Source organism: Cenococcum geophilum (assembly GCF_001692895.1).
Source record: "Cenococcum geophilum 1.58 unplaced genomic scaffold K441scaffold_55, whole genome shotgun sequence".
Lineage (NCBI taxonomy): Eukaryota > Fungi > Ascomycota > Dothideomycetes > Gloniales > Gloniaceae > Cenococcum > Cenococcum geophilum.
In genome coordinates this window covers 624,899-652,464 of record NW_027137613.1, presented here as the reverse complement: position 1 = coordinate 652,464, position 27,566 = coordinate 624,899, and the positions used below count along the sequence as shown (strand labels likewise).

At 34.1% G+C, this 27,566-nt stretch overlaps 2 protein-coding genes across 2 annotated transcripts; one reads left to right on the top strand and one right to left on the bottom strand.

Moving 5' to 3' along the window:
• Nucleotides 1–23,527: 23,527 nt before the first annotated feature.
• On the bottom strand, nucleotides 23,528–24,832 carry K441DRAFT_644677 (NAD(P)-binding protein). Its single transcript, XM_067646765.1, has 6 exons — nucleotides 24,549–24,832; nucleotides 24,393–24,502; nucleotides 24,201–24,315; nucleotides 24,068–24,150; nucleotides 23,902–23,998; nucleotides 23,528–23,843 (listed from the first exon to the last, which is right to left on the bottom strand). The coding sequence occupies exons 1-6, from the start codon at nucleotides 24,580–24,582 to the stop codon at nucleotides 23,560–23,562; spliced, it is 723 nt and encodes a 240-aa protein (XP_067499075.1). The 5' UTR covers nucleotides 24,583–24,832; the 3' UTR covers nucleotides 23,528–23,559.
• Nucleotides 24,833–25,016: 184 nt separating this feature from the next.
• Nucleotides 25,017–27,012, top strand: K441DRAFT_644673 (alpha-ketoglutarate-dependent taurine dioxygenase). Its single transcript, XM_067646764.1, has 3 exons — nucleotides 25,017–26,111; nucleotides 26,167–26,501; nucleotides 26,562–27,012. The coding sequence occupies exons 1-3, from the start codon at nucleotides 25,399–25,401 to the stop codon at nucleotides 26,669–26,671; spliced, it is 1,158 nt and encodes a 385-aa protein (XP_067499074.1). The 5' UTR covers nucleotides 25,017–25,398; the 3' UTR covers nucleotides 26,672–27,012.
• The last annotated feature ends 554 nt before the right edge of the window (nucleotides 27,013–27,566 follow it).

The window sequence follows — 27,566 nt, the reverse complement described above, 5'->3', positions numbered from 1 at the left end:
TAACTTTAACGAATCTAGCTTCTAGGTAGGTATAATAACCTAGCAAAAAGTTGTTATAGGCTCTAAGAGACGGTATTAACTAAAGGCTGTTTAGCTAGGTAACCGTAAGTAGGTTATAGTAATCCAGGCTATTAGCGCGTTAGGATACGCGCTTCTACCCTTTATTATCTATAAAGATAAAAACCACCTCTCTGCCTAGTACTAGGAAATTAATATACTAGCCTAACAGGTATTCGCGGTTTTTAATAACGGCTAGATAATAAATAAGCTTAGTTTCCAGTAGTTAAAGCATTTTAACGCGTATATAAAGAAGCATACTATAGGCGCGTACTGTTTATTAATTATAGACGGCTATAAGAGCTATAACTTACTATAATTTACTAAATACTACAAGGAGAATAAGATAATTACTTTATATATACCGCTATATATATTATATATCTTATAGCCACTAGATATAGGTTGTTTTTCGCCTTTAAAGTAGGCGTATAGGCGCTAAGTTAAGAAGCTAATATATAACTAATTTAACTATATTACTAAAATAGAGTTCTTACCAGCCTTTTAGGATGCGCTTAGCGTGTCTATTACTAAGAGTAATATCTAAGGAAGCTTTTAAGGCGCTAGCCTAGTTCCATTTAACCTAGATAAGGTAATATTAAAGCTTAACATTCGATTACGCACGCCTATACTATTTACCACTTAAGATACTATATGGTAGTTAAAAACCCTAGTAATCACCTTAAATTTGGATTGTAAACGAAGCTAATTAGCGATAATTTAGGTAGCTTACTATCTTCTTTAAAGAAAGGGTTTAATTAGCTTGTTAAAGGCACCCTTATAATAGCTTATTAGATAGTATTAGCATAATTAAATTACTAAGCTTAAAATAGTTAATAAGGCTATAATCTAATGGACGTAGTATAAAAGAAAGCGTATCTAGTAAGGAGGAGTCCTTACCTTTAAGGCTGGCTCGTAGTTAGTTGCTAAGGGCTTTACTACTACAACTTCTAGTAGTAAGAAGAGTTAGGGTAAAGCTAAGGCAGATAGGGTTAAACTAACTTAAAGGCACTGTGGCAATTGTAGCAGGATTAGGCATAACGCTTAAACGTATTAAAATAATAAAGAATCTACTATAGAATCTAGTAGCGATAAGGAATTAGAGATAGATTATAGTTAGGTAAAGTAATTCATTATAGAGTTTATTATATTTAGTATCGTTTTAGCAGACTAGCTATATTACGGCGCTAGTAGAAACTAGTAGATTATAGCTAGTAGATATTAGTAGATATCGGTAAATAATTGTAGATAGTTTTAGATAATTGCTATTATGTAACCAAAGGATTATATATAACGTTAAGCGGCGCCACCCTCTATCTCCTTTCCTTTCTTTAGCTTTAAATCCTTATTTATAGACTACTATTCGTATAGGCTTACGCGTCCCTCTTGCCGTACTTATACCTTAATTAACTAAGTTACTAATATTATCTAAAGCTTATCTACTCTTTTTTCTAAGAAGGAACTTAAATATATTAATAGGGCTATAAATAAGAATAAAACATAGAAGTAAACCTAAAGACTATTATTAGAACTTAAAGAATAGAAAAAAAAAAAGATTTATAGAATATGTATAGACCAAAACCCCTATAGAATCCTACTAGAAGTTACTCTAATAACTATACTATTATGCTAAAAAATATAGCAGCTGGTAAAGCAGCTATAGAACCCTTAAATACCTCTAATAGTAAAATAGTAACTAATTTAAACTCTTAGGTAGAGCTTATAGCAGCTAATACTAAAATTAAATAACTTTAAGAGCTACTTAAAGCTAGAGAACCCCTTATACCTAGTAAGGAGTTATTAGACACCTAAAGACTTACTATAGTCTTTAAGGCCCTAGCTTAACGTATAGTATTAATATTATTATAGTCCGCGAAGGTCACGGACCCCCTATTACTTATAGACAGAACTAACCCTATATTTAATAATTAGAAGCTATAATTATAGAATAAGCTTAAAGTTAATACGGACTATTTCCCTACTACTTAAGCTAGAATAGCCTATATCTTTAGCCGTACTAGTGGGGATATATAGACGCACTTACGTCTATAATATGTATAAGACTTAATGTAATAGCTCGCATAAATGCCTCTAAACTAAAGCTTGTGGATTACTATCTAGTAAAGATACTAAGCTAAAGAGAAGGAAAAGGGGTCGCTAGGACTGATGTAAATAAATATATAGGGTAAGCCGCTAAGGCGCTATCTTTAGGCGGGCTAATTGCAGGTCGGCAGAATATAGTAGAATTTAGCAGGTAACGTGCAATAGCGCCGTTACATTACCCCCCTCTTTAAAAGAAAGCCTGCCCTTAGGCTTAGTTAGAAATAGGGTAGTACTAGGCTTATAAATATAGGATTATAAAATATAAGATAAGGAGATAAATGGGATATAAGTACGTCTAGACTAAGTATAAAGGGCAATTGTAAGCTAAGTGGAAGCACTAAGCTATAAAGAGTAGCCGCTAAAAGTCTTAGTATAGATCTAACTAATTAGATAACTTTAACCGGCGGTTAAAGTTCCTAGATATCTGAAATTTTATAGTACTGGTAGAAAACGGCAGAATATAGCAGAATTTAACAGACAGCTGTATTAGGGCTTTAGGGCGTTTTTGTCCCTATATTCTTCTGGTAACTTATTATCTTTATTATACTAGCATTCCATTAATTTATTTAGGTACTTTAGGGGTCTAGGTGTATTAGGGTATTAGTTATAAAATTCTTTAAGCTTTTAGGGGTAGTGTAAGGCAGTATTGCTAGGGTATACGGTAGGGAGTAGGCAAGCCAAGCATGAGTCACATAGGGAGTCGATGGAAGAGGACGATATGGTAAAGAGTAAGTAATAGCCTCGTACGGAGACGAACCAATGAGGAGGGAAAGGGCTGTAAGCCTGAGGTGCTTATAAGGAGGTGCCAAGGGCTAGCCGAAGGCTAGCCTTAGCGACCCCTAAGAGCCCTTAGGTAATGCAACTAAGTAAGGGCTAAAATAACCCTTATAGGTAGCCTATAAAGTTCTATATAGGGTACTAGGTTGGGTTAGGATTATAGCCCTTCTATTAAATATAGTATTTTAGCGTTTCCCCTACTATTTTATAGGCTAGTATTTTATTAACCTCCTATTCGTTATCACCGTTTACTTAAACTAGTAGGGGAGGCTTATTCTTTTGTCTAGGTAATAGGTCGTTTATAGCTTTTTATAACTTATCTAGTAAGAAAATAGGGTAAACCCTAATTAAATCTAGGAGCTTTATCTTATATAAGTTGCCTATTTTCTTAAGAACCTTATACGGTTCTACTATTTAGTAGTCTAGCTTATAGCTAGGTTATTTGGTCTTCTAATTCCTTATTATAACTTAGACTATATCGCTAGGGACAAAGTTAGGCTCTTAATGGTGTTTATTTGCCTGCTATTTTATTAACCTTTAAGCTTTTTCTAGGTTTTTATAGGCTACCGTCTAGGCTTCCTCTAATTGTTTAGTATACCGTTAGGCCTTAGTATCGGATAGCTTCTCTTATATAATTTGGGGTTCTTCTAGCCTTTTCTAGTTAAAGCTTATATAGGGTAAGTATCCCATTTCTAGCTAAATTGGGGCAAACCCTATGGAGTTATAGGGTAGGATTACTTGTGCGTAGTCTATTAAGGGTAATAGTTTAGACTAGTTATCCTAGAAATAGTTAATAAAGGGCCTAAGCCTCTAGTCTAGGTACTAATTTATAATTTCTATCTAACTGTCTGTTTAGGGGTAATAAGCTATAAAAAGCTTTAGCTTAATACCTAGAATCTAGGTAAACTTATTCTAAAAGGCCGATATAAACTATAGCCTATAATTAGATATAATAGTATCTAGTAGTCTATAGATTTAGTAAACGTAATAAATATATAGCTAGGCTGCCTCTTTAGCATTAATGTTCTTATAATAGGGAATTAAAAATGGGCGTTTACTAAAGCGGTTAACTATAACTATAACTATATCGTATCTGTTATGGTCCCTAGGTAGTTTATAAAAGTCTATAAAAATATACTACTAAGGGCGCTCTAATATTAGAAGTGGCTTAAGTAGTCCTAGGGTCTTATCCCGTGGGATTATAGCTCTCTAGTAGTCTTCGCAGTTCCGTATATATCGATTAATATCTATAACTATTCTTAGCCAGTAGTAGCGGCAGTTAATAATTTTATAGATCTTATTCTTACTAGGGTATGCCATAGAGACTTAGCAATAAGCTTCGCGGATTAGTTTAGTCCGTAGATTATTAACGTTAGGGACTATAAGCTGCTCCTAGTATAGGAGCAATTCTTCCTCCATCTTAAAATCGGGGTCTCCTTTACGGCTTATTCGCAAAGGGCCCTTAGGGCATCAGCTATACGGTTTACAGTTAAAAGGTGGTTAATTAGCCCTATTAGCTTATCTAAGGACTCCTCTATTAGTGCTAGCTTGTTTTACTAAGAGTTTAGCTCCTTAAGGATCTATAGGTTAAGCTATTCTAAATAGAGGAGGGCGCGCGTCTAATATTAGGTCTTTAGCTTATCCTAGGGTTTTATATCTTATTCTCTTTAGGTTAGGGCATTAGCCTTAAAGTTTTACTTACTAGAATAATATATAATCGTAAAGAAGAATTAGGAGAGTATTTTAGCCCACTAGGCTTATTATTTAGTAAGCTGCTTTATAGTTATAAAGTACTCTAGGGCTTTATAATCCGTATATATCTTAATCTAGGAGTTTATACCTTTAAGCTCTACATGCTATTAGGAAAGTAATTAAATAATAGCTAGCATTTCTTTATTATATACTTTATAGTTATACTTAGCCGGGTTTATTATCTTTAAGAAGAAAGCTATAGGGTACTATTTACTGTCTGGATGTAACTATAATAGGATTCCCGCTATAACCCTATTAGAGGCGTCCGTTTCTAGCATTAATTTAAGATCTAGGTTATAGTAATAAAGGATTAAGGAAGAGATAAGCTAATCCTTTATCTCTTTAAAGGCCTTTATATAGCTATTATTAAAGATAAAAGGTGTATCCTTCCTGGTTAGTTATATAAGAGGTTTTACTATAATTTTATAGTTATAGATAAACTAGTAGTAGAAGTTATAAAAGCTAAGGAAGGATTAGATTCCTTTTACTATGTAAAGGGGCTTTTAGTTATAGATTACCTCTACCTTCTTAGAGTTAACCTTAATTCCTTTTATAGTTACAATAAACCTAAGGTATTTTATACGTTTTACCCTAAACTTATATTTCTTAATATTAACTTATAGGCCCACGTTCTGTAGTTTTTTTAGGACCTTCTTAATATAAACTTAATGCTTAAGTTCGTTATCTAAGTATATAAGAATATCGTCTAGGTATAACGTACAGAATTTATTAAGATAATTAAAAAGAACGTTATTTATATACCTTTGGTACGTAGCCAGTCCGTTTATTAGTTTAAAAGGAAGAACTTTATATTTATAGGAACCATAATAGGTACGGAATGTTGTTAAATCTTTAAATATAGGGTTTATTTTAATTTGGTGGAAAGCTTAGCGGATATTAAGTTTAATAAAAATCTTTGCTTAGCTTAAATATATAATGGTCTTATTAATTAAAGGAATAGAATACTGGTCCTTTTAAGTAATAGCGTTTAGCTTTTAATAGTCAATACAAAAACGAAGGCCTCTATTAGGCTTTTTTATAAATAAGATAGGGGAAGTAAAAGGGGCTTAACTTAGCTCGATAAACCCTTTATCTACGTTGTTAATTAAGTACTACTTTATTACTTTTAGCTTATCCGTTAATTAATGGTAGAGGGGGCTATAGCCTAGCGAGTTATTAGCTTTTAATTAAATCTTATAATTATATATCTGATAGGGGGGTAACTTGTCTAAGGCCGCCTTTAAGAATACATCCTTATAGTCTATATAAATGGTAAAAAGAAGGCGTTTAACTAGTTTCTTATTGGCTTCCTTAGCTAGCCTTTCCTCTCTATTATTAATAATTTGGTTAATTTTATATAGGCTTATTATAAAGACCTTATTGTCCTTCTAGTATATATTAAAGTGGAATACTATAGCGCTAATTGCGGCGATATTTACGGTAGGGGGGTTGCCTAATAATAGGGGCGTATATAACTTTAGGAACTTCCGGAGTATTAGCATTATTATTACTCCTTTTAGCTTTTATTATATCTTTTAGAGGTTATCCCTTATATCCTATTAATACGTTCTTTTCTATACTAGTTAGATCTATGCGATTTAGATATTATCTACATTACTATCTATCTCACTTCTGTATATAGAGTCCTCTTTAAATATAGCGCTTTAGAAGAGTATCTTTGTTAATATAAAGTTCTTTCTAGCTTTATAGCGGGCGTCTTTTTAGATAAAGGCTAGGTTACGGGCCTAGACATCCTACTAGTAGGTAGGGTTAGCCCTTACGGCTAGTGTCTTGCGGTTAGTTTAGATCTCCTTAATAAAGGAGGGTAACCTTAGTCTATCCTCCGGCCAGACAAACCGTCTTTATTGTATATTTAACTAAATATTAAAATAGGACATCTATTTTCGTTTAAGGATTATATTATAGGACCCTAGGTCTAGGATGTAAAAGGGGATACCGTATTAGCGTCGTCTATTAAGAGCGATATATAACTTTAAGATATAGGTAACGGGCCGACCGGCTTGGCTATTATAGCCTTTTATCTAGATAGGCTTCTCTAGTCGGATAGCTTCTGCATTTAAAAACTTAGCAATATTATTGTAAGCTTTGCAGTGTGTGGGAATTAAACGAGCAACTTAATTATAAATCTATGGAAATCAAGTGGTATAAATACATGAAAGTAGACCCCGAACTCCGAGGCCTATAACTCATTTCCAACGTATCTAAGACATACGAGGGTAGTGCTGACGCAGGTGAAATAGGGTAATATGCAAGGTCCGGTAGTCGGTTATAATTATTTATATAGGTAGTATTTATAAAGGCGAAGCTATTTACTCTAGTGTTAATAAGGGCAGTTATATTAACTCTATATCCATTTTAAGATACTATATATAAAAATATAAAATGCTTTCCACCTATTAACTAACTAAGATTAATCTCTTTAAGATTAATAGGGTACTATAGGGGGGAGTCTTTCCCTAAGGTTCTTTTTTTTCTAACTTATTAAACGTTTCTTCTTCCTCTATCTCCTTAATATTACCTATATTCTTTAGCTCCGGGTAGAATAAAGTAAAGTGACCTTATTTATTATAGTTATAGTATATAGCTAAGGCAGAGTTAATCGGAGTATTGCGGCGAATACTAGTTAATAGCGTAGTACGTAACTAGTCGGGTAAGGCTCACTAGTGCGTAGTTATAACCACCTTTAGTATAAAAGTAGTTATAACTTATCTTCCTACTCTATGTCCTATAGATATAGCTAGCGAGTTCTAATTATTATAGAGTTTCTTCTATTAATTAGGGTGGGCGTTAATCCGCTTTAGTTCTAAGTCTAATAATAGTCAATAAGCTGCAAGTCTTTTATAGATTAGTAGGTCATTTAAGGTTATAGCAATATTTTTTTATAGCCGGATTGTTAGCTTATTATATAGGTCTAATTAATAGTTCTTAAGGGGAACCTAGCCTTCTCCTATAAGGTATAGGAATTAAGTTTAGAATTTAGTAAAGGGTTAGTTTAGTTTTATTATTAGGCGATTATAGTTATAATAGGCATCCCGTACTTTATTTGGGTTAATATAGATAGCCGCTAGGTACCGTATTATTTTATTAACAGATATAAATTAGATAGGGGAGTTGTCCTTAAACTTGGCTTAAAGGTGCCGTTAGGTGTCCCCAGTGGTTTAACTAAAGAGGTAGAGTATTTTAGCTTCTTTAGAAAGGAAATAGTTATAGTTAACGCGGAGCTTTCCTTATACTTAAATCCTCTAATTCTTAAAGGTAGGGTCTATNCTANTANATAGNNGTNNNGGGTTANNGAGCTTAACGGACTTTAATTACTTTATTATTATATCTATACTCCCTAGTATATTATATTTAGTAGAGTAAATAGGTTAGCTAGGGCTTTAAAAAGGGGAAGCTAGGCTATTTTATAGGGCCGTAAGGCTTTCTAGGATCTCTTATAGGGTCTCTTATATATTTTTTGCTTTAAGATAATTGGCTTCTTAGCTAGCTATAAGGGTGCGAATCTACTTACGTACGTCTATAATGTTATTATTATCTTCAATTTCTAATCCTAATTAGATCTTAGGTTCCTCTTAGGTAAAGGCAGCTCTCTTAAATAAGCTTACTTTAGGTGCCATTGTTAGCTTTCTAAGGTTTATTAGTATTATACGCTTTAGTTTTAATTTTAGGGGTATAGGTTTAGTTCTATCTAGCTTATAAGGTAGGATATTATCTAGGCCTTCCTAGGTAATATAGAGTTGTTTTAGTGTCTAAGTATAGCGCGTTAGTGCGTTGTTGCAGACGAAGTTTCTTTAGGGTGGGATATTATTAAGGCCTTTCTAGGTAAGATAGGGTGAGCTTAGTATAATATAACGGCTTATATAAATGCCTCTAAACCAAAGCTTATAAATTGCTATCTAGTAAAGATACTAAGCTAAAGAGAAGGAAAAGGGGTTGCTAGGACTAATATAAATAAATATATAAGGTAAGCCGCTAAGGCGCTATCTTTAGGCGGGCCAATCGCAGGTCGGCAGAATATAGTAGAATTTGGCAGGTAACGTGCGATAGCGCCGTTACACTTAATAGATTCCTTCTTCTCTAAAAAAGAGATAATTATTTACCTATCTTTTATTTATAAGGACCCCTTTAAAGTATAAAACACCTAGCTTAATTATAAAAGCCTAAATATAAAAATAATAAAGACCTTCTTAGCCTTTTAGACCCACTTTTTATACCTAGCTAGCTAGGCCTAAATTTCCTAGAAAGATCTAATGCTAAACCTATTTAATAAGCTTACCCTAGACCTATAGCAAGCTATATTACTAGTTTTTACTATTATATAGACGCTAAAGGAACTTATAAACTAGTGCTTAGTTATTAACTAAGGCCTCTATTAAATTAAGGTATATACTAAATAGTATAAAGCTAGAAACCCTTTAAGTCAAACTATAAGTAATATAAAAACGGCCTATAGTACCTTAGCACGATTAATAACTCCTATAGCACCCACTATATAGCCTACCGTTAATTTAGCAGCTAGCTATATAGCTAGTCCTACTATAGGTCTAGCGTATACTCAGCCTATATATAACAACCCCTAAAAATAAGCTCTTAGTAATTAAGGCGCTTACTTCTCTTATAGCTAGAAGGGTTATATTATAAGAGACTACCTAATTAATACTAAAAAAGACAAGGTTCTATTAATCTAGGAAAATAGCGTAAAATTAGAAAAAGAGGAACCCTAAAGGAAGACTTCTCTTTAGGATTACGTCAGGAAAAAATTTACTAGCATTTTTACAGCATTTAGCAGCATTTGGCGGCTAAATGCGCATTCCGCGCACTATAACGTATAGTGTATAATATTAACTAAGGTGCGGTATACTGCCGTATTTAATAATATAATATAGTATACTGCTGTATACTGCTATATTTAATAATATAGTATAGCTAACTGCCGTATTTAATAATATAGTATAGTATACTACTATATTTAATAATACAGTACAGCTAATTACGTATTTTGCACTTAATGCGTAATTAATATATAATACCCTCTTCGTGCATTCTATATATAATACCTTCCTCGCGTATTCTATATATCTTACTCTTTTTATACACTTAATAGTATTTACTTAGTTTATATAGTTAGTGCAAAATTATATTATTTTAGATAATTTAATATATAGCAACGGTTCTCTTCTATTTATTTACCTACCGACTTATCTACCTATTTACCTACCTATCTACCTACCTACCTGCCTACCTACCTGCCTACTTACCTACCTACCTATTTACCTACCTACCTACCTACCTACCTATCTACCTACCTACCTACCTATTTACCTACCTGCCTGCCTACCTACCTGCCTACTTACCTACCTACCTACTTACCTACCTACCTACTTATCTACCTACCTACCTACCTACCTGTCTACCCGTCTATCTATCTATCTATCTATCTATTTATCTATCTGTCTATACCTACCTATTTATACCTACCTATTTATGCCTACCTGTTTATATTACCTTAATTTAATTAATTAATTAAATTGTTTATAGTGTTTGCTGGCTAGTTATTTAAATGGTTGTCTAGTAGCGGTTATATAGCTCTAGCGACGGTTATTTAGCTCTAGCAACGATTATATAGCTCTGGCGACGGTTGTCTAGCTTTAACGATGGTTGTCTAGCTCTAACGATGGTCGTCTAGCTCTAACGACGGTCGTATAGCTCTGGCGACGGTTATCTAGCTCTAGCGATGGTTATCTGGCTCCGGCAACGGTCGTCCGGCTTTAGCGACGGTCGTCTACTAGCTGTCGTTCTGGTGTCCCCTTAGGTAGGAAGGATATAAGGAAGGAAGGGTAAAAAATAAGGTGGCTACCTAGGTGTATATAGGGGGTATACTCGTCAGAGGCATATGTAGAGGCTATTAGGAATATAACGGGGACCCGATGCGGAGCTTCGTGTAGAGCCTCCGTACGTAGAGCTTTATATAGAACCTCTGTACGCAGAGCTTCGCGCAGAGCCTTGTGCAGAGCCTCTATACGTAGAGCTTTATGTAGAGCCTTATGTAGAGCCTCGTGCAGAGCTTTATATAAGAGCTTTGTGTAGAGCTTCGTGCAGAGCTTCGTGTAGAGCTTTGTGTAGAGCTTCGTATAGAGCTTTGTGTAGAGCTTCGTGCAGAGCTTCGTGTAGAGCTTTGTGTAGAGCTTCGTGCAGAGCTTTATGTAGAGCTTCGTGCAGAGCTTTGTGTAGAGCTTCGTGCAGAACTTCGTGTAGAGCTTTGTGCAGAGCTTTGTGTAGAACTTCGTGCAGAGCTTCGTGTAGAGCTTTGTGCAGAGCTTCGTGCAGAACTTCGTGCAGAGCTTCGTGCAGGGCTTCGTGTAGAGCTTCGTGTAGAGCTTTGTGCAGAGCTTCGTGCAGAACTGCGTACAGAGCTTTGTGCAGAGCTTCGTGTAGAACTTCGTGCAGAGCTTTGCGTAGAGCTTCGTGTAGAACTTCGTGTAGAGCTTTGTGTAGAGCTTCGCGCAGAGCTTCGTGTAAAGCTTCGCGCAGAGCTTCGTGTAGAGCTTCGCGCAGAGCTTTGTGTAGAGCTTTGCGCAGAGCTTCGTGCGGAACTTCATGCGGAACTTTATATAGAATTTTATACGGAGCCTCTATATTAGGAAAAAAATTTACTAACATCTAATTTTACTTTTCTGCTATTTTAGCATTTTCTAGCATTTGGCTACTAAATACAGCATTTAGCTGCTATATGCTAATACTTAATTATAAATGCGGCATTTGGCTACTAAATGCTAGAAAATGCTAAAATGGTAGAAAAGTAAAATTAGATGCTGGTAAATTTTTTCCTAACGTAAAAGGGATTAATATATTATATATTAATCTAGGTCGGCTAGTTAGTAAAAAAAGCTACACTATCCCTTATACTTTATTCCGTAATAGATATTAAGTTTTAACCTCTACTTTAGCTAACTCTAGAGTAAATACCTTTACCTTAATAGACACCCAGTATACTATAAAGCTGGCTAACTTTTTAAATATACCTATTAAAGAACTGCCTAAACTAATTTCTATTTATGGGTATAATGGATAGATAGGGCTATCTATTATAACTATCTTGTGGATTTACCTCTATATTAATAAACAAAGGCAGTATAATATCCCCTTTCTTATTATAGACCTAGAAAGCTATAATATAATCTTAAGGAGAAAATAGCTAGCCTATTTAGGCTTATAGCTTAATATATAGAGTAGACGGCTTATCTAGCCTAAAACTCTACCCTTAACCCCTTTCTTTATAAAAGAAATCAGCATTATAATAGAAAATCTTATACAACCCTAAATTAATACTATTTACTAAGCTAATGCTATACGTAGGGACTAAGCCCTTAAAAAGAATATATAGCTTAACCTATAACGGATCTATATATTACGCCGCCCCTAAACTATATATACTACGCTACCTGCACTAAAGACCTAAGAAGTTAGTAGTAACTAAACTAAGCTCCCTATAAAGGACTTAGAATCTATATAGCTATAAAGGAAAGCTAGGAATATTAGGCGCTATACTAAACTAATAGATAGAAAGGATAACTTACAGAAAATGAAACGTAAGCTAAAAAAGACTATAAACTATATACCGTAAAATACAGCCTTATAGATATCTGTAAAGAAACCTATAAACCTTCCCCTAGTTAATATCTACTATACTAGTACCGTAGGATTCTACTAGAACTTAGTTCAGCCTAATACCGTTACCTTTATAACTAGCTTATAAAAAATTATTTAAATAATTAAGGAAAAGAAAAGCAAGCTTAGTAGGTAGAAAAGCGAGCTTATAAATAAGGAACTAGTAGAATAAAAACTACCCTACTAATGTGGTGAGGTAAAATGGGCCACTACTTAGTGATTTAGCATTTTCCTGTATATATCGAGCCTTCGGCTTCTCTCCTTCTCTCTAGCACGACCTACCGGAATACATTCTTTCCTTTCTTCTTACTGACTGCTTTCCTACTGATTGATAACGACTAACGACCGACTAACTAACTGACCGACTGACCGACAGACAGACAGCATTGTGACTTCCTATCTGAGAGGGACCGCGTACACCACCACACTAACACTAGAAATTTAAGGATATATTCTCTAAGGTAGCATCTAATATACTTCGGCCTTACTAACTATATAACTATAAGATCGAGATTAAGTAGGGCAAGAAAGACACCCTTAGCTTTAGCCCCCTCTATTAGTAGTTTATTGCCGACTTATAGGCTATAAAGTAGTCCTTTATTAATAACCTAAATAAGGGCTTTATTAAACCTAGCTAAGCCCCTTTCGCCTTACCTATTCTCTTTATTAAAAAGCTAAACGGAGGACTTTGCTTCTATATTAACTACTATAAGCTAAATAATATAACCCGTAAGGACCGCTATCCGCTACCCCTATTTAATAAGACTTTAGCCCAAATAAATAGAGCTAAAATCTTTACTAAGCTTAATATCCGCTAGGCCTTTTACTAAATTAGGGTAAACCTTAGGTCTAAGGATCTTACTATATCCTAAACCTATTGTGGAACGTATAAATATAAAGTACTTCCTTTTAAACCAACTAACGGACTAGCTATATATTAGCGGTATATAAACAATATACTCTTTAACTACCTTAATAACTTCTATACGGCCTATCTAAATAATATTATAATTTACTTTAAGAACAAGCTAGAATATAAGGAGTATGTCTATAAGGTCCTATAGCGGCTCCGCAAGGCTAGCCTTTAGGCTAATATTAAGAAGTTAGAATTTAGTATTAAGCGTACTAAGTACCTAAGGTTTATTATTAGTATGGATAAAATTAAGACCAACCTAAAGAAAACGGCTGTAATTAACTAGTAGATACCCTATAGACCGTAAAGGGGGTATAGTTATTTCTAGGTTTTTATAACTTCTACTAACGCTTTATTAAGAACTATAGTAGGATTACCTAGCCTCTTAACCGTCTTATTAGAAAAGACTAGCCCTTCTACTTTAACGCTATATATAGGCAGGCCTTTAATAAGCTTAAAGAACAGCTAGTATTAGCTCCTCTACTTATCCACTTTAACCTAAAACGGCCCTCTATGCTAGAAACTAATGCCTTAGATGGTATAATAGCTAGCGTTTATTCCCAGAAGCAACCTAATGGAGAATAGTACCCTATTATATACTATTTAAAGACTATAGTAGACGTTAAGCTAAACTACTATATTTATAATAAAGAAATGCTAGCTATTATCTCTAGCTTTTAGTACTGGCGTATATAGCTAAAGGGGACCCCTAAACCTATCTAGGTAGTATTAGATTATAAGGCCCTAGAATATTTTATAATAACAAAAGCCCTTATAGCTTGGTAGGCACGCTAGGCAGATATCCTATCTTAGTTTAACTTCCTAATTACGTATAGACTAGGTACTATAAACTATACAAATACTCTTATAAGGTGTAAATAGGACCTAGATAACCAGATAGCTATAAAGATCTTATTATAGACCTAGATACTACTATAACTAAAGTATTTTAACTCCTAAATATAGGCAGAACTAAGTATAGACTTTTTAGGCGCCGAGATATGTCCTATTAACCCCTTAGGACTTAACTTTATTAATAAACTACTATAAATAAACCGTACAGCCCCTTCTCTATAAAAGTACCATAAAAAAGATAAAGGATATTACTAGCCTATGGTCCCTTAAAAATAAATTACTTAAGTATTAGGAACGGCTAATAGTAGCAAAGAAATAGAACTTATAGACTCGGCTTATTACCAAAGCACATACTTAGGTCTCTACGGCCTACCCTAAAAAAATAAAACCTATAGAATTATTAGCGACCGCTACTACTAGCCTAGAATAGTTATAAATATTAACCATTACTTACGGAACTCCAACAGCTACTATAGATCTATAATCTTATAAGATAAAACCCTAGGACTATTAAAACCACTCTTAATACTAAAACGCCCCTAGTAGTATATCTCTATAGACTTTTATAAGTTACCTATAAACCATAATAGATACAATATAGTTATAATTCTAGTTAACCGCTTTAGTAAGCGCCTATTCTTAATCCCCTATTATAAGAATATTGATGCTAAAGAAGTAGCTTAACTGTATATTTACTATATCTACTAAATTTACAGACTACTAAATACTATTATATCTAATTATAGGCCGTAATTTATATTAGCTTTCTAGAATAAGTTTACCCAAATCTTAAGCATTAAGCTAAAGCTTTTTATAGTATACTACCTCTAAATAAATAGTTAGACGGAGATTATAAATTAATACTTAAACTAGAGACTTCGGCCCTTTATTAACTACTTCTGAGATAACTAGGCTAAACTACTACTCCTAATAAACTACGCCTAAGCAACCCTACTCTATAACTCTATAAGATTTACCCCTATTTAACTAAAAATAGGTTACTTACCCCACATAAGCTTTAACTAGAAAAAACTAAAAGAACCCTAGACTGTATATAAAAAACCATCTTATAAAGAAGCCTAGCAGTACGCTAAGCGCTTAGAAGAAGTCTAAACAATAGCCCGTATAAATCTAGAAAGGGCCTAAAATTAATATAATAGTAAGCGAATAAGTATAGGCAAGAGCCTAACTTTACCGTAGAAGATATAGTCTAGGTTATAATAAAGAACTAATAAACGGAACGACCTAGCTATAAGCTAGACTATTAGATAGCAGGACCGTATAAGGTCCTTAAGAAGATAGGTAACTTATATAAAGTAAAGCTCCTAAATTTAATTAAGGTTTACCCTATTTTCTCTTTAAATAAGCTATAGAAAGCCGTAAACAACCTATTACCTAGATAAAAGAATAAACCTCCCCTACCGATTTAAGTTAATAGCGATAATAAATAGGAAATTAAAGAAATACTGGCCTATAAGCTTATAAGGGGAACGTTAAAATATTATATTAGTTAGAAAGGATACAACCTAAACCCCACTTAGTACCCTATATAAAACTTTATAAATAGTCCCTATAAGCTTTAGGAGTTTTATAGCTGTTACCCCAATAAACCTAGACCCTTAAAGTACCTTAATAAGTAAATAGAGTGCTAAAATAGCAAAGATAATAAGCTGCCTATTAAGCATAAAGATAAGAATACCTTATAGATATAATACGGATAACTATAAAGCCTAAGGGCAGGCTTTTTTGGGGGGGGGGGGGGGTAATATTACGGCGCTAGTGGAAACTAGTAGATTGTGGCTAATAGATATTAGTAGATATTAGTAAACAATTATAGATAGTTTTAGATTATTGCCGTTACGTAACTAGAGGTTTGTATATAACGTTAAGCAACGCCGCCCTCTGTCTCCTTTCCTCTCTATAGCTTTAGATCCTCGTTTATAGACTACTATTTGTACAGGTTTGCGCGTCCCTCTTGCCGTACTTGTGCCTTAATTAACTGAGTCGCTAACAAGCTAGCTTACTCGTTTAACTAGCTTACCTATAAAATACGTTATTGCTTCTTTATAAAAACTAATTACGCAGCTAGGGGAAGGCAATTAAGGCGTCAATTAAAGATATATATAGGTTAAATTATACCTAAATAATACTATAGTATTAAAGATTAACGTTATAGACATTCTTAACAGTTATATAATAGCTACAGTTACTATCCTAAAGTATCCCTATTTGCTAGGTAGTAGAGCTACGCCAAATAAATAGTACAGGACTACTAGATTAAAAAGTATATATACTAAACCTTAAGAAATAAGTCTTTTTAACCAACTAATTAATACCTTAACTATATTTAATAGCCTAAGGGCAAATATAAAAGTAATATATTAGTAACGCAGGGGATTATAAGGAAAGGATTATAAGAAAGGATTATAGACTATATCTTAATAGTTAAAGATAACGGCAAGCTAAGGCTTTATACGTTAAATCCTATCCCTTTAGCTGGTAGATTTAGTCCTATGGTTATTAATAAGAGCTAGCTAATAGAGTTAATGGGATTAAGGCTCTATAACTATACGCATATTTTTAATTCTAGTATTTGCGTATAGTTTAACTCTTATAGGACATTACCAGCCGAAGGGATACTAAAAGGTTCTATAGAACTATACTAGAATACTAAATTGACTATAATACTTATAATTAATTATAAACTAGCATAAAGGCTTAGAAGTAGAATTATATAAAAATCCCTATATTAGCCTAGGTAGTTACTAATATACTTCTAATATACTTCTAATAGGTCTCCTAGCAATTCTTACATCTTTTCTCTAGTTATATTTTTTCTTTATTAAGGTTTTTTAGAAGTTTAAAGTAGGGGTTAGATAGATAGATAATATATAGTAGCATACTAATATCTTTCTAATATCTCTCTAAACCCCTTTTAGGACAAGTCCTTATAATCTCCCTCTATTATAAAGTAATAGTGATTAGGGGTTAACTATAAGAAGGAGGGGGTAATATAAGGGATATTATTGCGGATACCTTAGGTTGCTCTTAGGGCAACCCCTAGACGCCCCTTAGATAGTCGCTGGTTACGTATTAAAGGCATATACCTATAGTATATAGTCTTTATATTCCTAGGGGCCTTACCTCCTTAAGGATTTGTCTCTCTTATTAATCTATTTTATTCTATAATCGTGTCCTTATAGCCCCCTATTTACAAAGTCCCCTTATAAAAAAGCCTTAAAGGTAATCCCCTTACTAAGGAAAATATAATTAAAGGAGATATAGAAAGTACCTATACTCCCTATTTTATTAGGCTTTTACTTTCTCTAAAAGAAAAACCTAGAAAAAGTCAATATTTTATAGTTTTAGTATTTCTACCCCTGCCTCGCTTATAAGCTAGGACTCCTTTTATTAAAGCTTTTACTATAAAATAAAAAAGAGTAATAAGGAGAATCAATCTACTTTTAGCTTGCTAAGTAGGCGGAATTAGGTCTTAGAAGTGGGAAAAACAATAGTTTTTAAATAGTAAGATAGGTATGCGTAAGTTTAGAAGTATAGCATTACCTTTTAGTAAGGTACAAATAGGTTACTATAAAGGATTAAGCGAAAAGAGATTTCTCCTTCCTTTTTAGGAAAAGCGTAGTTTTGGTGCCAAGACCCCAATAAAATTTAGCTTAGTTGACTTAATTAAAGCTTTTAACATTAATATATTATTTATATAGCTTCCAAATCGTAGTGTTCTAACGTTTAATATTTATGTAATTTGCCTTATTCTATCGCACCTTATATTCTATATATCTTCTACGCTTTTTTAAGCCTAAAATGCCTTACAATGGCCTTATAACTAAAGCGCAGGCTATAATAATAAGGGCTTTAGGTACTATTTTAAAAGCGATTACTTAGGTTACCGGAATTAGCGCTATATATATTAGTAACCTACTAAAAAGGGTAGTAGAGAATGGCTGGCGCGCAGATTAGGTCCTCCTTAATAACTATTTTAAGGATAAGCCCTGCATAGGGCGTAAGAAAAAGATTACTTCTACTGCTCTTTAATAAGCTATTTTGGATAAGATTAGAGCTTAGTTAGTAAGTAGGGAACTACTAAAGAATCCATCTAAATTTGCTATAATATATTAACAAACTAATAAGTACCTTTAATATAATAAACAGACCCACTCTCTAAAGCTAACTATACCTTATATTTAAAACTCCGCGAAACCGGTATATACCCTAAGGTATAATCCGTCTCTAAAACCTAAAAGCTCTATATACAACCCTATAGACCTTAACGCCACTTAATCCTATATACCCTTAAGAACTAATAAATAAAGAATATAAGCCATAAATGGAGAATGCTTTAAATATAGTAAAAAGAGATATATTTAAAGGAACTATCAAACTTACCCTTTTAAAAAAAGTCAGCCGTAGTTCCTCCTAGTCTTTAAATTATACTTACTCCTTAACCTATACCCATTCTATAAATTATACTTAGTCGCTATAAAGTACCTCGCCTTTAATTAACTTGGAAAATAAATCGTCCTAGGGCTAAGTCACGCCTTAAGATAGGAAGTAGAAGAGTATAAGTGCTTAGGCTTTTCTAACGCTAATATATAACATAATTCCCTTAATATACTTAGTAAAATTTAAATACTAAGAAAACAGAAGGAAGTATAAATTCTAATAAATAGCGGAGCTACTAGTATAGGCTTTATTAATACGAACTACGTGAAAACTTAACGCCTAAATTTAAAGAAACTTAATAAGCTCTAAGGCCTACAAGGCTTTAACGGCAAACCCTTAATATATAGCAAACTAACGCACTTTATTATAAGGTAATACTTAGACATAAATAGCTAAAACGACATAACCCTTTAATTAGCCGGGTTAAAGAAATACTAAAGTTCCGTAAGACCTACTACTAAAGTTATTACCCAAAATACTACTTGCCCTATAAATATGCATATAACTATTTAAATTTAAATTTAATATAATACGAATTACCCTTACCACGAACCTTAAAATAATAGTGTAAGACTATAACTGCTAAGCGTAGTAAAGAATATAAAGATGTTACGCTAAAACCTTTTAAATTTTATATAATACGAGCTGCACCTTTTATTTTATTAGCAAGAAGATAAGATTATAAAATCTTTACCGTAATAATAGAAGATATTAATAAGGCACTAAAACTAAAATAATATGTTAACCCTTAATCTCTTATACCTAAAGAATGTTATAATCTAATTAATAAGTTTAAAAAACGATTTATAGACCAATTACCTCCGCATTAAGATAAGTATAATTTTAAGATAGAACTTAAGCCTAGTATAATACTAAAGTTCGGTCCGCTATATAGTATATTATAAGAAGAACTGCTTATAATGCGATAATGCCTTAATAAACATCTAAAAAAGGGATTTATTTGCCCTAGCTAATCTCCATTCACCTTACTTATACTATTTATTAAATAGCTAGGAGGAGGCTTAAGATTCTATATTAATTATTAAGCCCTAAATATAAATATAATTTAAAACTAATATCTAATTCCCCTACTCTAAAAGACGCTTAACTACCTAGTAAAGGTATAGTATTTTATAAAGCTTAATATAGTCGCCGCCTTTAATTAGATTCGCGTCTATAAAGGAAATAGAAAATATATAGCTTTTTGCATATAATAGGGACTCTTTAAATACCTAGTAATGCTATTTAGTGTAAAAACGGTCTAGGTACGTTTTAGTAATATATTAATAATACGCTTCGTAAATTTCTTAATATATTTATTACTGCATATATTAATAATATTTTAATCTACTTATCTTTGCTTTTAAAGTATTAGAAATATATCTAAATAGTCCTTAAACGCCTATAAGATATAGGCTTATAATATAACATTAAGAAATACAAGTTCTATGCGTCTAAGGTTATATACTTAGGCTTAATTATATCCCGCAACGGAATTAAAATAGATCTTAAGAAAGTTGCTGTAATTATAAACTAAGAAAGTCCTAGTAGCGTATAAAATGTTTAAGGATTTCTAAAATTCGCAAATTTCTATTATTAATTTATTAACTACTTCTTAAAAATTATCTAGCTATTAGTAAATTTAATAAGGAAGAATATAAAATTTAAGTAGTCTACTAAATATAAATAAGCTTTTAATAACCTAAAATATCCTTTTATAACTATTTTAATTCTTACCTACTTTAACTATAACCTTAAATATATCGTTAAAACAAACTCGTCGGACCATATATTAGGAGGAGTGCTATTACAATATAATGAGAACGGCGAGCTACGCCTAGTAGCCTTTCTCTCCTAGAAACCCGTCCCTACTAAATTAAACTATAAAATATATAATAAGGAGCTACTTATAATTATTAAATGCTTTAAATAATAGCGGCTAGAACTGGAAGAGTTGTTATTTTTAATACGTGTATTAACGGACTATAAAAACCTATAGTACTTTATAACTATAAAGCAATTAATGTAACGCCAAATAACTTTTATAATTTAATATTAAGATTATATATTAACCTAGCAAACCTAATTAAAAGCCTAACTCGTTAATATAATAATAATAAAACTTACTTATAAACGCCTTAGACGAATAGATTATAAATTAATTATAAATTCTACTACCCCCTAAACGCTTTAAAAATACACACCCTATATTTCTAGACGTAGAGCTTAATAAAAACAATTGGAAATTAATAAGCTAATAGAACATAAATATAAAAACGACCTTTAAATAGTAGATATAATAAAGTCGATTTAAATAGGAAAACGGCAATATAAGGATATTACACTCACTAAATGCGAAATCCGTAATAATTAGTTATACTATTAATAGAAAATAGTAGTCCCAAATTCTAAACCCTTGTAATTTAAGATACTTAAATTTATATATAACTTCCCTATAGTAGGGCATCCTAGCCATATAAAGACCTATAAGATTATTTAATAAGTATACTACTGGCCTATAATATACAACTATATATAAAAATATATTCGAGTATGTAGAATATACGTTCGTGGGAAGACCTCTTATATAAAGAAGTAAGGAGTACTTTAACTACTACCAATTCCAATGCAGAGATGGCGAGATATCTTAATTAACTTTATAGTTAACCTGCCTAATAGTAAGAAGTTTATAAATATTATAGTAGTTATTAACTATTTTATAAAAATACAATATATAATTCCTATAGACTTAATTAATATAATATTAGTAGCTGAATGTTTTATTAAGCATGACTTTAAGCTAAATAGATTTCCTAATTTAATAATATCCGACTATAGAAGCTAGTTTATTTTAGACTTCTAATAAGCCCTATATAAGCGATTAAGTATATAAATATAACTCTTAACTATAGCGAAGCCTTATAGGAAATACTACGGTGGACTTATTAATGGGCTAGGTATATAGGTATAGGTTAAGTTAATAAATATATATATAACTGGTGGAGTGGTTACCTAATAGATTAACTCTAATTATATTCTAAGATTTACTATAAAGAAGAAAACTATCTAAATAGAGACTAAAGTCCTTTAAATATATAATACTACGCCTAAGAAATATACTAAGTACGTTAGTACGTTAGTGTATTACGTTTCTATATTTCTATATTTTTATATTCTAAACTTGTAATATAACTAACTACGTAATTTAGCTTCCCCTTATCCTATAGCTTAATTAGTCCTAGCGCCTCCCATACTATTTTAACTAACCTATTTATATCTCTTCTTAGTAGTGCTACTACTGCTAATATAAGGTCTGTAATACTATCCCCCTCCTCTTTATCTTTGTCCTTAAAGATTTCTCCTATCTCTAAGTTGTTTATTAAAGGTATAGCATTCCCATTTTTAATTTAATAACCTTTATTATTTCTAATACCTTCTATTAAATCCTCTATATCTAATTATTATAATTAGCTAGTAACTGTAATTCTTTTACTTAGTAAAGTTATACTATCCTATTCCTATTATATAGAGAAGAAGTTAGTATATATTATAATTAAGGCTCTATCTAGTCGCTAATCTTCTTCCTATGCTGAATATACGCGAGCGAATATGCAGTTATCCTATAACGTTTAATCCGTTTCTAACGCTAAGTATATATATCTTATAATTCTTTATAATCGTCTAGTACCTTATCTAATTTAGTATAGGGTCTTATATATTAAAAGCGGCTAAAAAACTAAAGAGTAAACTATCTCTGGCTTTTATTAAGGTTTAATATCGCTTTAATAAAGTATCTTAGGCTTTAAAGGCTTATCTAGATGCCTATACTTAATTAGCCCATCTTTTAAAAGTTTATAAGAAAGTACGCTTAAAGGAGTTACGTCTTGCTAAATAAGGTTTAGCTAAATTTAAGGCTAAGAAGGCTAAAAAGGATTCTAATTAAAAAGAGGCGGAAATAACTTATATACTAGTAGTAGATCCCCTAGATAATCTAGCTTGTTTATTACCTTTAACTAATTTTTTTATTTTTAACTTCTTTTTAATATTACCTAACCCTTTTTTTTCTAATACTCCTATACCTTTCCTATAGCGTTTTTTAAATTCCATAATAGTTTCTAAGTAGTCTTATTATAGCCTATCTACTTTACTTTATACTATATTTTATTATTAATATTCTTATAACTAATAATCCTTAAAATTTACTATTTATCTTCTTTTTATCCTCTATATATATCTGCTTCGTAAACTAGTAGCTCTATATCTCTATATACTAGCTCTAGTATTATAATATACTATATAGGGTAAATTTTTATTTTCACTGGTAAGTTAAGTTTATATATAACTTCTAAAATCTTAGCTGTAATTTTAAATAGTCCTAGTCTAACGTGGTCTAACTTCTTACTTAGTTATTAACTCTTAAATTTTTTATATAGTAGCTATACTTTATCCCCCTCTTTTAGATCTAGTCCCTTAGATCTCTTAATATTATAGTACTTTTTTATTCTTTTGTATACTATTTTTGCTAATTTAATACGGTCTATATAAAGATTTATTAATATCTTTATCCTTTCTTTAGCTGTGCTACTTCTTTTCTTTACTTATTATAGTAATAACGATATTTTAGACTTATACCTGTAATTTGCCTAAAATAGTAATATCTTTATACCTTCCTGTGGTATTATATTATAGAGAAAGGGGGTAATAAAGAGAATAGATCTACCTCTAGCTTGCTAAGTAGGTGGAATTAGGTCTTTGGAGTTTAGAAAATGATAATTTTTAATAGAAAGATAGGTATACGTAAGTTTTGAAGTACGGCTCCACCTTTTAGTAAGGTTGCATGTGCGGTAAAAGGTTTTTTGGAAATTATTGTGTATACAGAGGCTGGCACATTAGGCGAGGGGAAAATTATGGACTCAGACGAGTGCGAAAATAAGGTAGTGGTTGATTTCTAGCTAGTATTCCATTCTTTCTCCATTCCACCGCACGTAGCCGCCATTCGGAAGCGTATCATGTGTGTCACTTGCAAAATTCTGAACGAGTCTCACCAAGTTGCTCATGCATTCTTCCATGTCGTCTTTTCCCTCAAATCCTGTCATCTTGGTCGCCACGAATCCTGGATGAACTGCAAGCGTGTGTACGTTGGAGGCGACATCTCCCAGATCAATTGCCATTGTTCTTGTTAGTTGGTTGAGGGCGCACTTAGAAATCCTATAGCAGGCATTTCCGCCAGTGTTGTCTGATATGATTTGTAAGCACTCCACACCAATTTTGCCACGGTGTAGACTCAGAAGTACCTGCTATACTTGCAAAATCTGATGACACATTGATAATCCTCCCGTGTTTACTCTGCATTAGATTCTGCAAGAAATGCTTTGCAGTCAAAAAAGGGCCCTTGAGAGTAGCGCGTTGGCGATATCCACGAATCAATGGGGTAACGGGACTACTGAGATCGTAGCTTACCACAACGTTGACTTTGAAGTGCCGTATGAGATCCTCAGCAGTTTGTTCGGTGAACGGTTTGTGGTCCCATAGATGGTATACCCCTGATTAAGGACTTAGCACGCAATTAACCGGCCATATTCTGTAGATTTACCAGCACAGTTGATTAGGACATCGAGTCGCTGATCACCAAATTCTTGGGACGCTTTTATAATGGAATCCTCGTCTATGAAATCAAGCTCAAGCGTCTTGATACACTTTCGTAGAAGCTAGGGAATAGTTAATGCATCAAGCTCCTCCTCCATTCAGCCGCGGGGGTATCGGATAACTAGAGAAGGATACGTACACCTCTCACCGAAGGGTCGTCTCGTGTTTGTGGTCGATATGTGCCGAACACCGTGTAACCTTGGCGGTGAAGTCTGCTCGCAAGCTCGAATCCAATCCCACGGTTTGCACCTGATCGGTCAGTTTGGGAATAAGCTCAGCCGCTCCGGTGAGATACCTATGATAAGAATAACATAGGATGCGGATGCCATTTCGAATGGTGGATCAAATCGGAACCCAATATGAGAGGTGGAAATCTTAGAGGGTGGCGGGAAGGCCGGGCGTATTTTTTTATTTTATAGGAATTGAAGGAACAAACGCAACGGATTGGGAATACTATGCAGGTGGGTACTCTGACAACTTGGCACGGGGGCATCAACGTGACAGGTGACAGCGACGATAACCGGGCCCTAATGCATAATCCCTCCCCAACACCAGAAATCATTGGTACCGGGGAGACAAGATTTCCACCGCACGCAAATAAAACCCACCCCGCCTTCTTACCTGTCGTCGGCCTAAATATGCTGTGCAACGATATCAACGTCATCAAAAAGGATCGCTGACAAACATTTGCCAAGGAAACCAAGCGAGCCGAGTAAGACAATATGCTCAGAACTGCCTTCCTTTATATTCTAGCTATTGTTGCCTATTTTCTAGTGTATAACTTCTTCCTCCATGTAGTCAGCCACATAATCAGCCGCAACTATCATCGGATATGCTCTTTCGGCTGGGCCGCCAACAACGCAGTACAGATCTTGTCCGATATCGAGGAGGTCATTCCACCTTAATCTTAGTATGATCACAGGACCGAAGTGAGGTCATGCCGTCGTGGGGTGTACCTCTCAAAAAAGGGACCAAGATCTTATCGGGACACTTGGAAGAAAAATAAAGTATTAGTCTCTTTTGATAACACCTATAAAATACCCGAAGCCATTTTCTGCAGGTACTTGGACAGTACATGTAATTCCACCGCTGCACTTCACTCACTGCTCTTAATTCAACTCAAAGCCTATTATCGTTGATTCAATATGTCCACAATAACCACCACGATCACCCTTGTGGAGAAGCCTATTACAACAATCGCCGTTGGGGAGAAACCCACTACAACACTCGCTCTCGAGGAGAAGCCCATAAGTTACGACATCAACCTACCCTACGTGAGGTTGCCCGAGGACGCGAATAAGACCACGCATTATCCTGAGTATCTCCCGACCTGGGACAAGATTTGGTTTGACCCTCTTCAACCTTTCGAATTTAATGATCCTGCGTTGCGTGTGAAGGATAAGTCCAAGTCGAAATTGCTCACACCACAGGTCAAGGTATCACATATCCAACCTTCAATAGGGTCTATTGTGGAAGGCGTGCAGCTTTCAACACTCTCAAATGAGGCCAAGGACGAGCTTGCACTTCTGGTTTCCGAGCGTAAGGTCTTAGCATTCCCAAATCAGGATCTGATTGACGCTGGGCCGAGCCAACAGCAGCAGTTCATGAATTATTTTGGCAAACCAAACTACCAACCGGTATCTGGCACAGTTAAAGGCCACCCTGGGTTCCATATCATCCATCGTGACGGCAACAAAGAAGAAATAGCCAAGTTCCTAGAGCAAAAGGCTACAACTACCCTGTGGCATCAGGATGTTAGCTACGAGATACAGCCGCCTGGATATGTTATGCTCGGCCTACTTCAAGGCCCTGAAGTTGGTGGGGATACAGTTTTTGCAGCGACCGATGCGGCGTACAAGTATGGCCTAATGAAAAATGTGTGAATCCGAAAAATCTTGCTAAAGTAATTACAGACGTCTTTCGCCAACCCTCAGGTCATTTCTTGATAATCTTAGCGCTGTACATTCGTCGTCAAAGATGATTGCACACGTTCGGCTAGTTGGAGGCTTGGTCCGCAAAGATCCCGTAGACACGGTGCATCCTCTCGTTAGGGTCCATCCAGTAACGGGCGAGAAATGTCTGTTTATCAATGGCGAATTCACCACGAAGATCCAGGGCCTGAAAGAAGCAGAGACGAAAGTCCTGCTCGATTTCTTACTGCAGCATATCATCATGGGCCACGACTTCCAAGCTAGGGTTAGATGGCAACCAAAGACGATTGTCATCTTCGATAATCGATCCACTTTACGTAAGAAATTCATACTGCGTTCATATCATTATCTGATTAATGTGCTAACTAATATCTAAGACTCAGCTATTGTTGATTATATTGACGAGGAGCACGGCGCCAAGCCGCGACATATCTTCCGTCTGTGTGCAATGGCTGAGAAACCTATACCGGCAGCTAGCCCACCCTAGAAGAGGTTCCTATATTTCCGGCGGACCTGTTGCGGGGAGAATTTCGGCGTAAGCGGCGCACTAACATGGCCAACCAACATACCGGGTGGGAATAAGGTGGGCAAATTTGCAAATAGATCATAGATGGATAATAGAAGTATTCCATTAGCCTACCGGAATTTGAAATGCCTATATGGATGTATATTAGTCCGCTGAATTGAGGGCCATGAGTACGAAGATGTGCTACTGTCGACCGGACATACCGGGTCAGAAAATGAGGACTCGTGTGTAGATTAATCTATGAAGAAAAGGAGACTATATATACATGAAGAAGTCGTCGTCAGCTTCGTCGGATACACGAGGTATTTGGTTAATCAGTTAGAGCTTCAAACATTAGTCATTTGACCAAGAACTAATGCGACAGCTACAGTACAGTCGGTATAATAGTTACCACGAGGCTAACGCTTCGCCACTTCACAATTTGTGTCTGCAGTCTGATTTCATGTAGTATTTTAGTATCTTAAAATTTCCCGAAGCATAAAGTAGCTGGTTTAGCTGTCTTTTTCTAATTAATTCAACTTTCAGTTATGATTTCTAGAATAAGCTAAAGATTTAATCAGTATCAAAGACTATAAAAGATGGGTAAATGGGAAAAACGGCAACTCAACCATAACAATCGTATGTAAGTCTTCAAAGCTAATATGATTCTACTTAGTGTGAAGCGTAAGATTGTTAAGACTTGAATTTAAAAGATCGTGTGCCCAAAACCTCTTCCCTTTCCCTCTAAATGCTTGAAGTCGGTCTTCAGCGTCGCTAATTCTTCGTAGAACTTCTGGAAGGGTTTGCCAAGAATTCTTGCATAGCGCCGACGTAGAGAGTTTAAGCAAAAGTCATTGCTCTTGAAACAGTGGCGTTT

Coding starts and splice junctions, on each gene's coding strand:
- K441DRAFT_644677 (XM_067646765.1), bottom strand. CDS start 24,582: ATGGCATCCGCATCCTATGTTATTCTTATCATAG. Junction 24,316..24,392: donor ACGACCCTTCGGTGAGAGGT/GTACGTATCCTT, acceptor ACTATTCCCTAG/CTTCTACGAAAGTGTATCAA. Junction 23,999..24,067: donor ACTTCAAAGTCAACGTTGTG/GTAAGCTACGAT, acceptor GCTACTCTCAAG/GGCCCTTTTTTGACTGCAAA.
- K441DRAFT_644673 (XM_067646764.1), top strand. CDS start 25,399: ATGTCCACAATAACCACCACGATCACCCTTGTGGAGAAGCCTATTACA. Junction 26,112..26,166: donor GCGACCGATGCGGCGTACAA/GTATGGCCTAAT, acceptor AAGTAATTACAG/ACGTCTTTCGCCAACCCTCA. Junction 26,502..26,561: donor CGATAATCGATCCACTTTAC/GTAAGAAATTCA, acceptor CTAATATCTAAG/ACTCAGCTATTGTTGATTAT.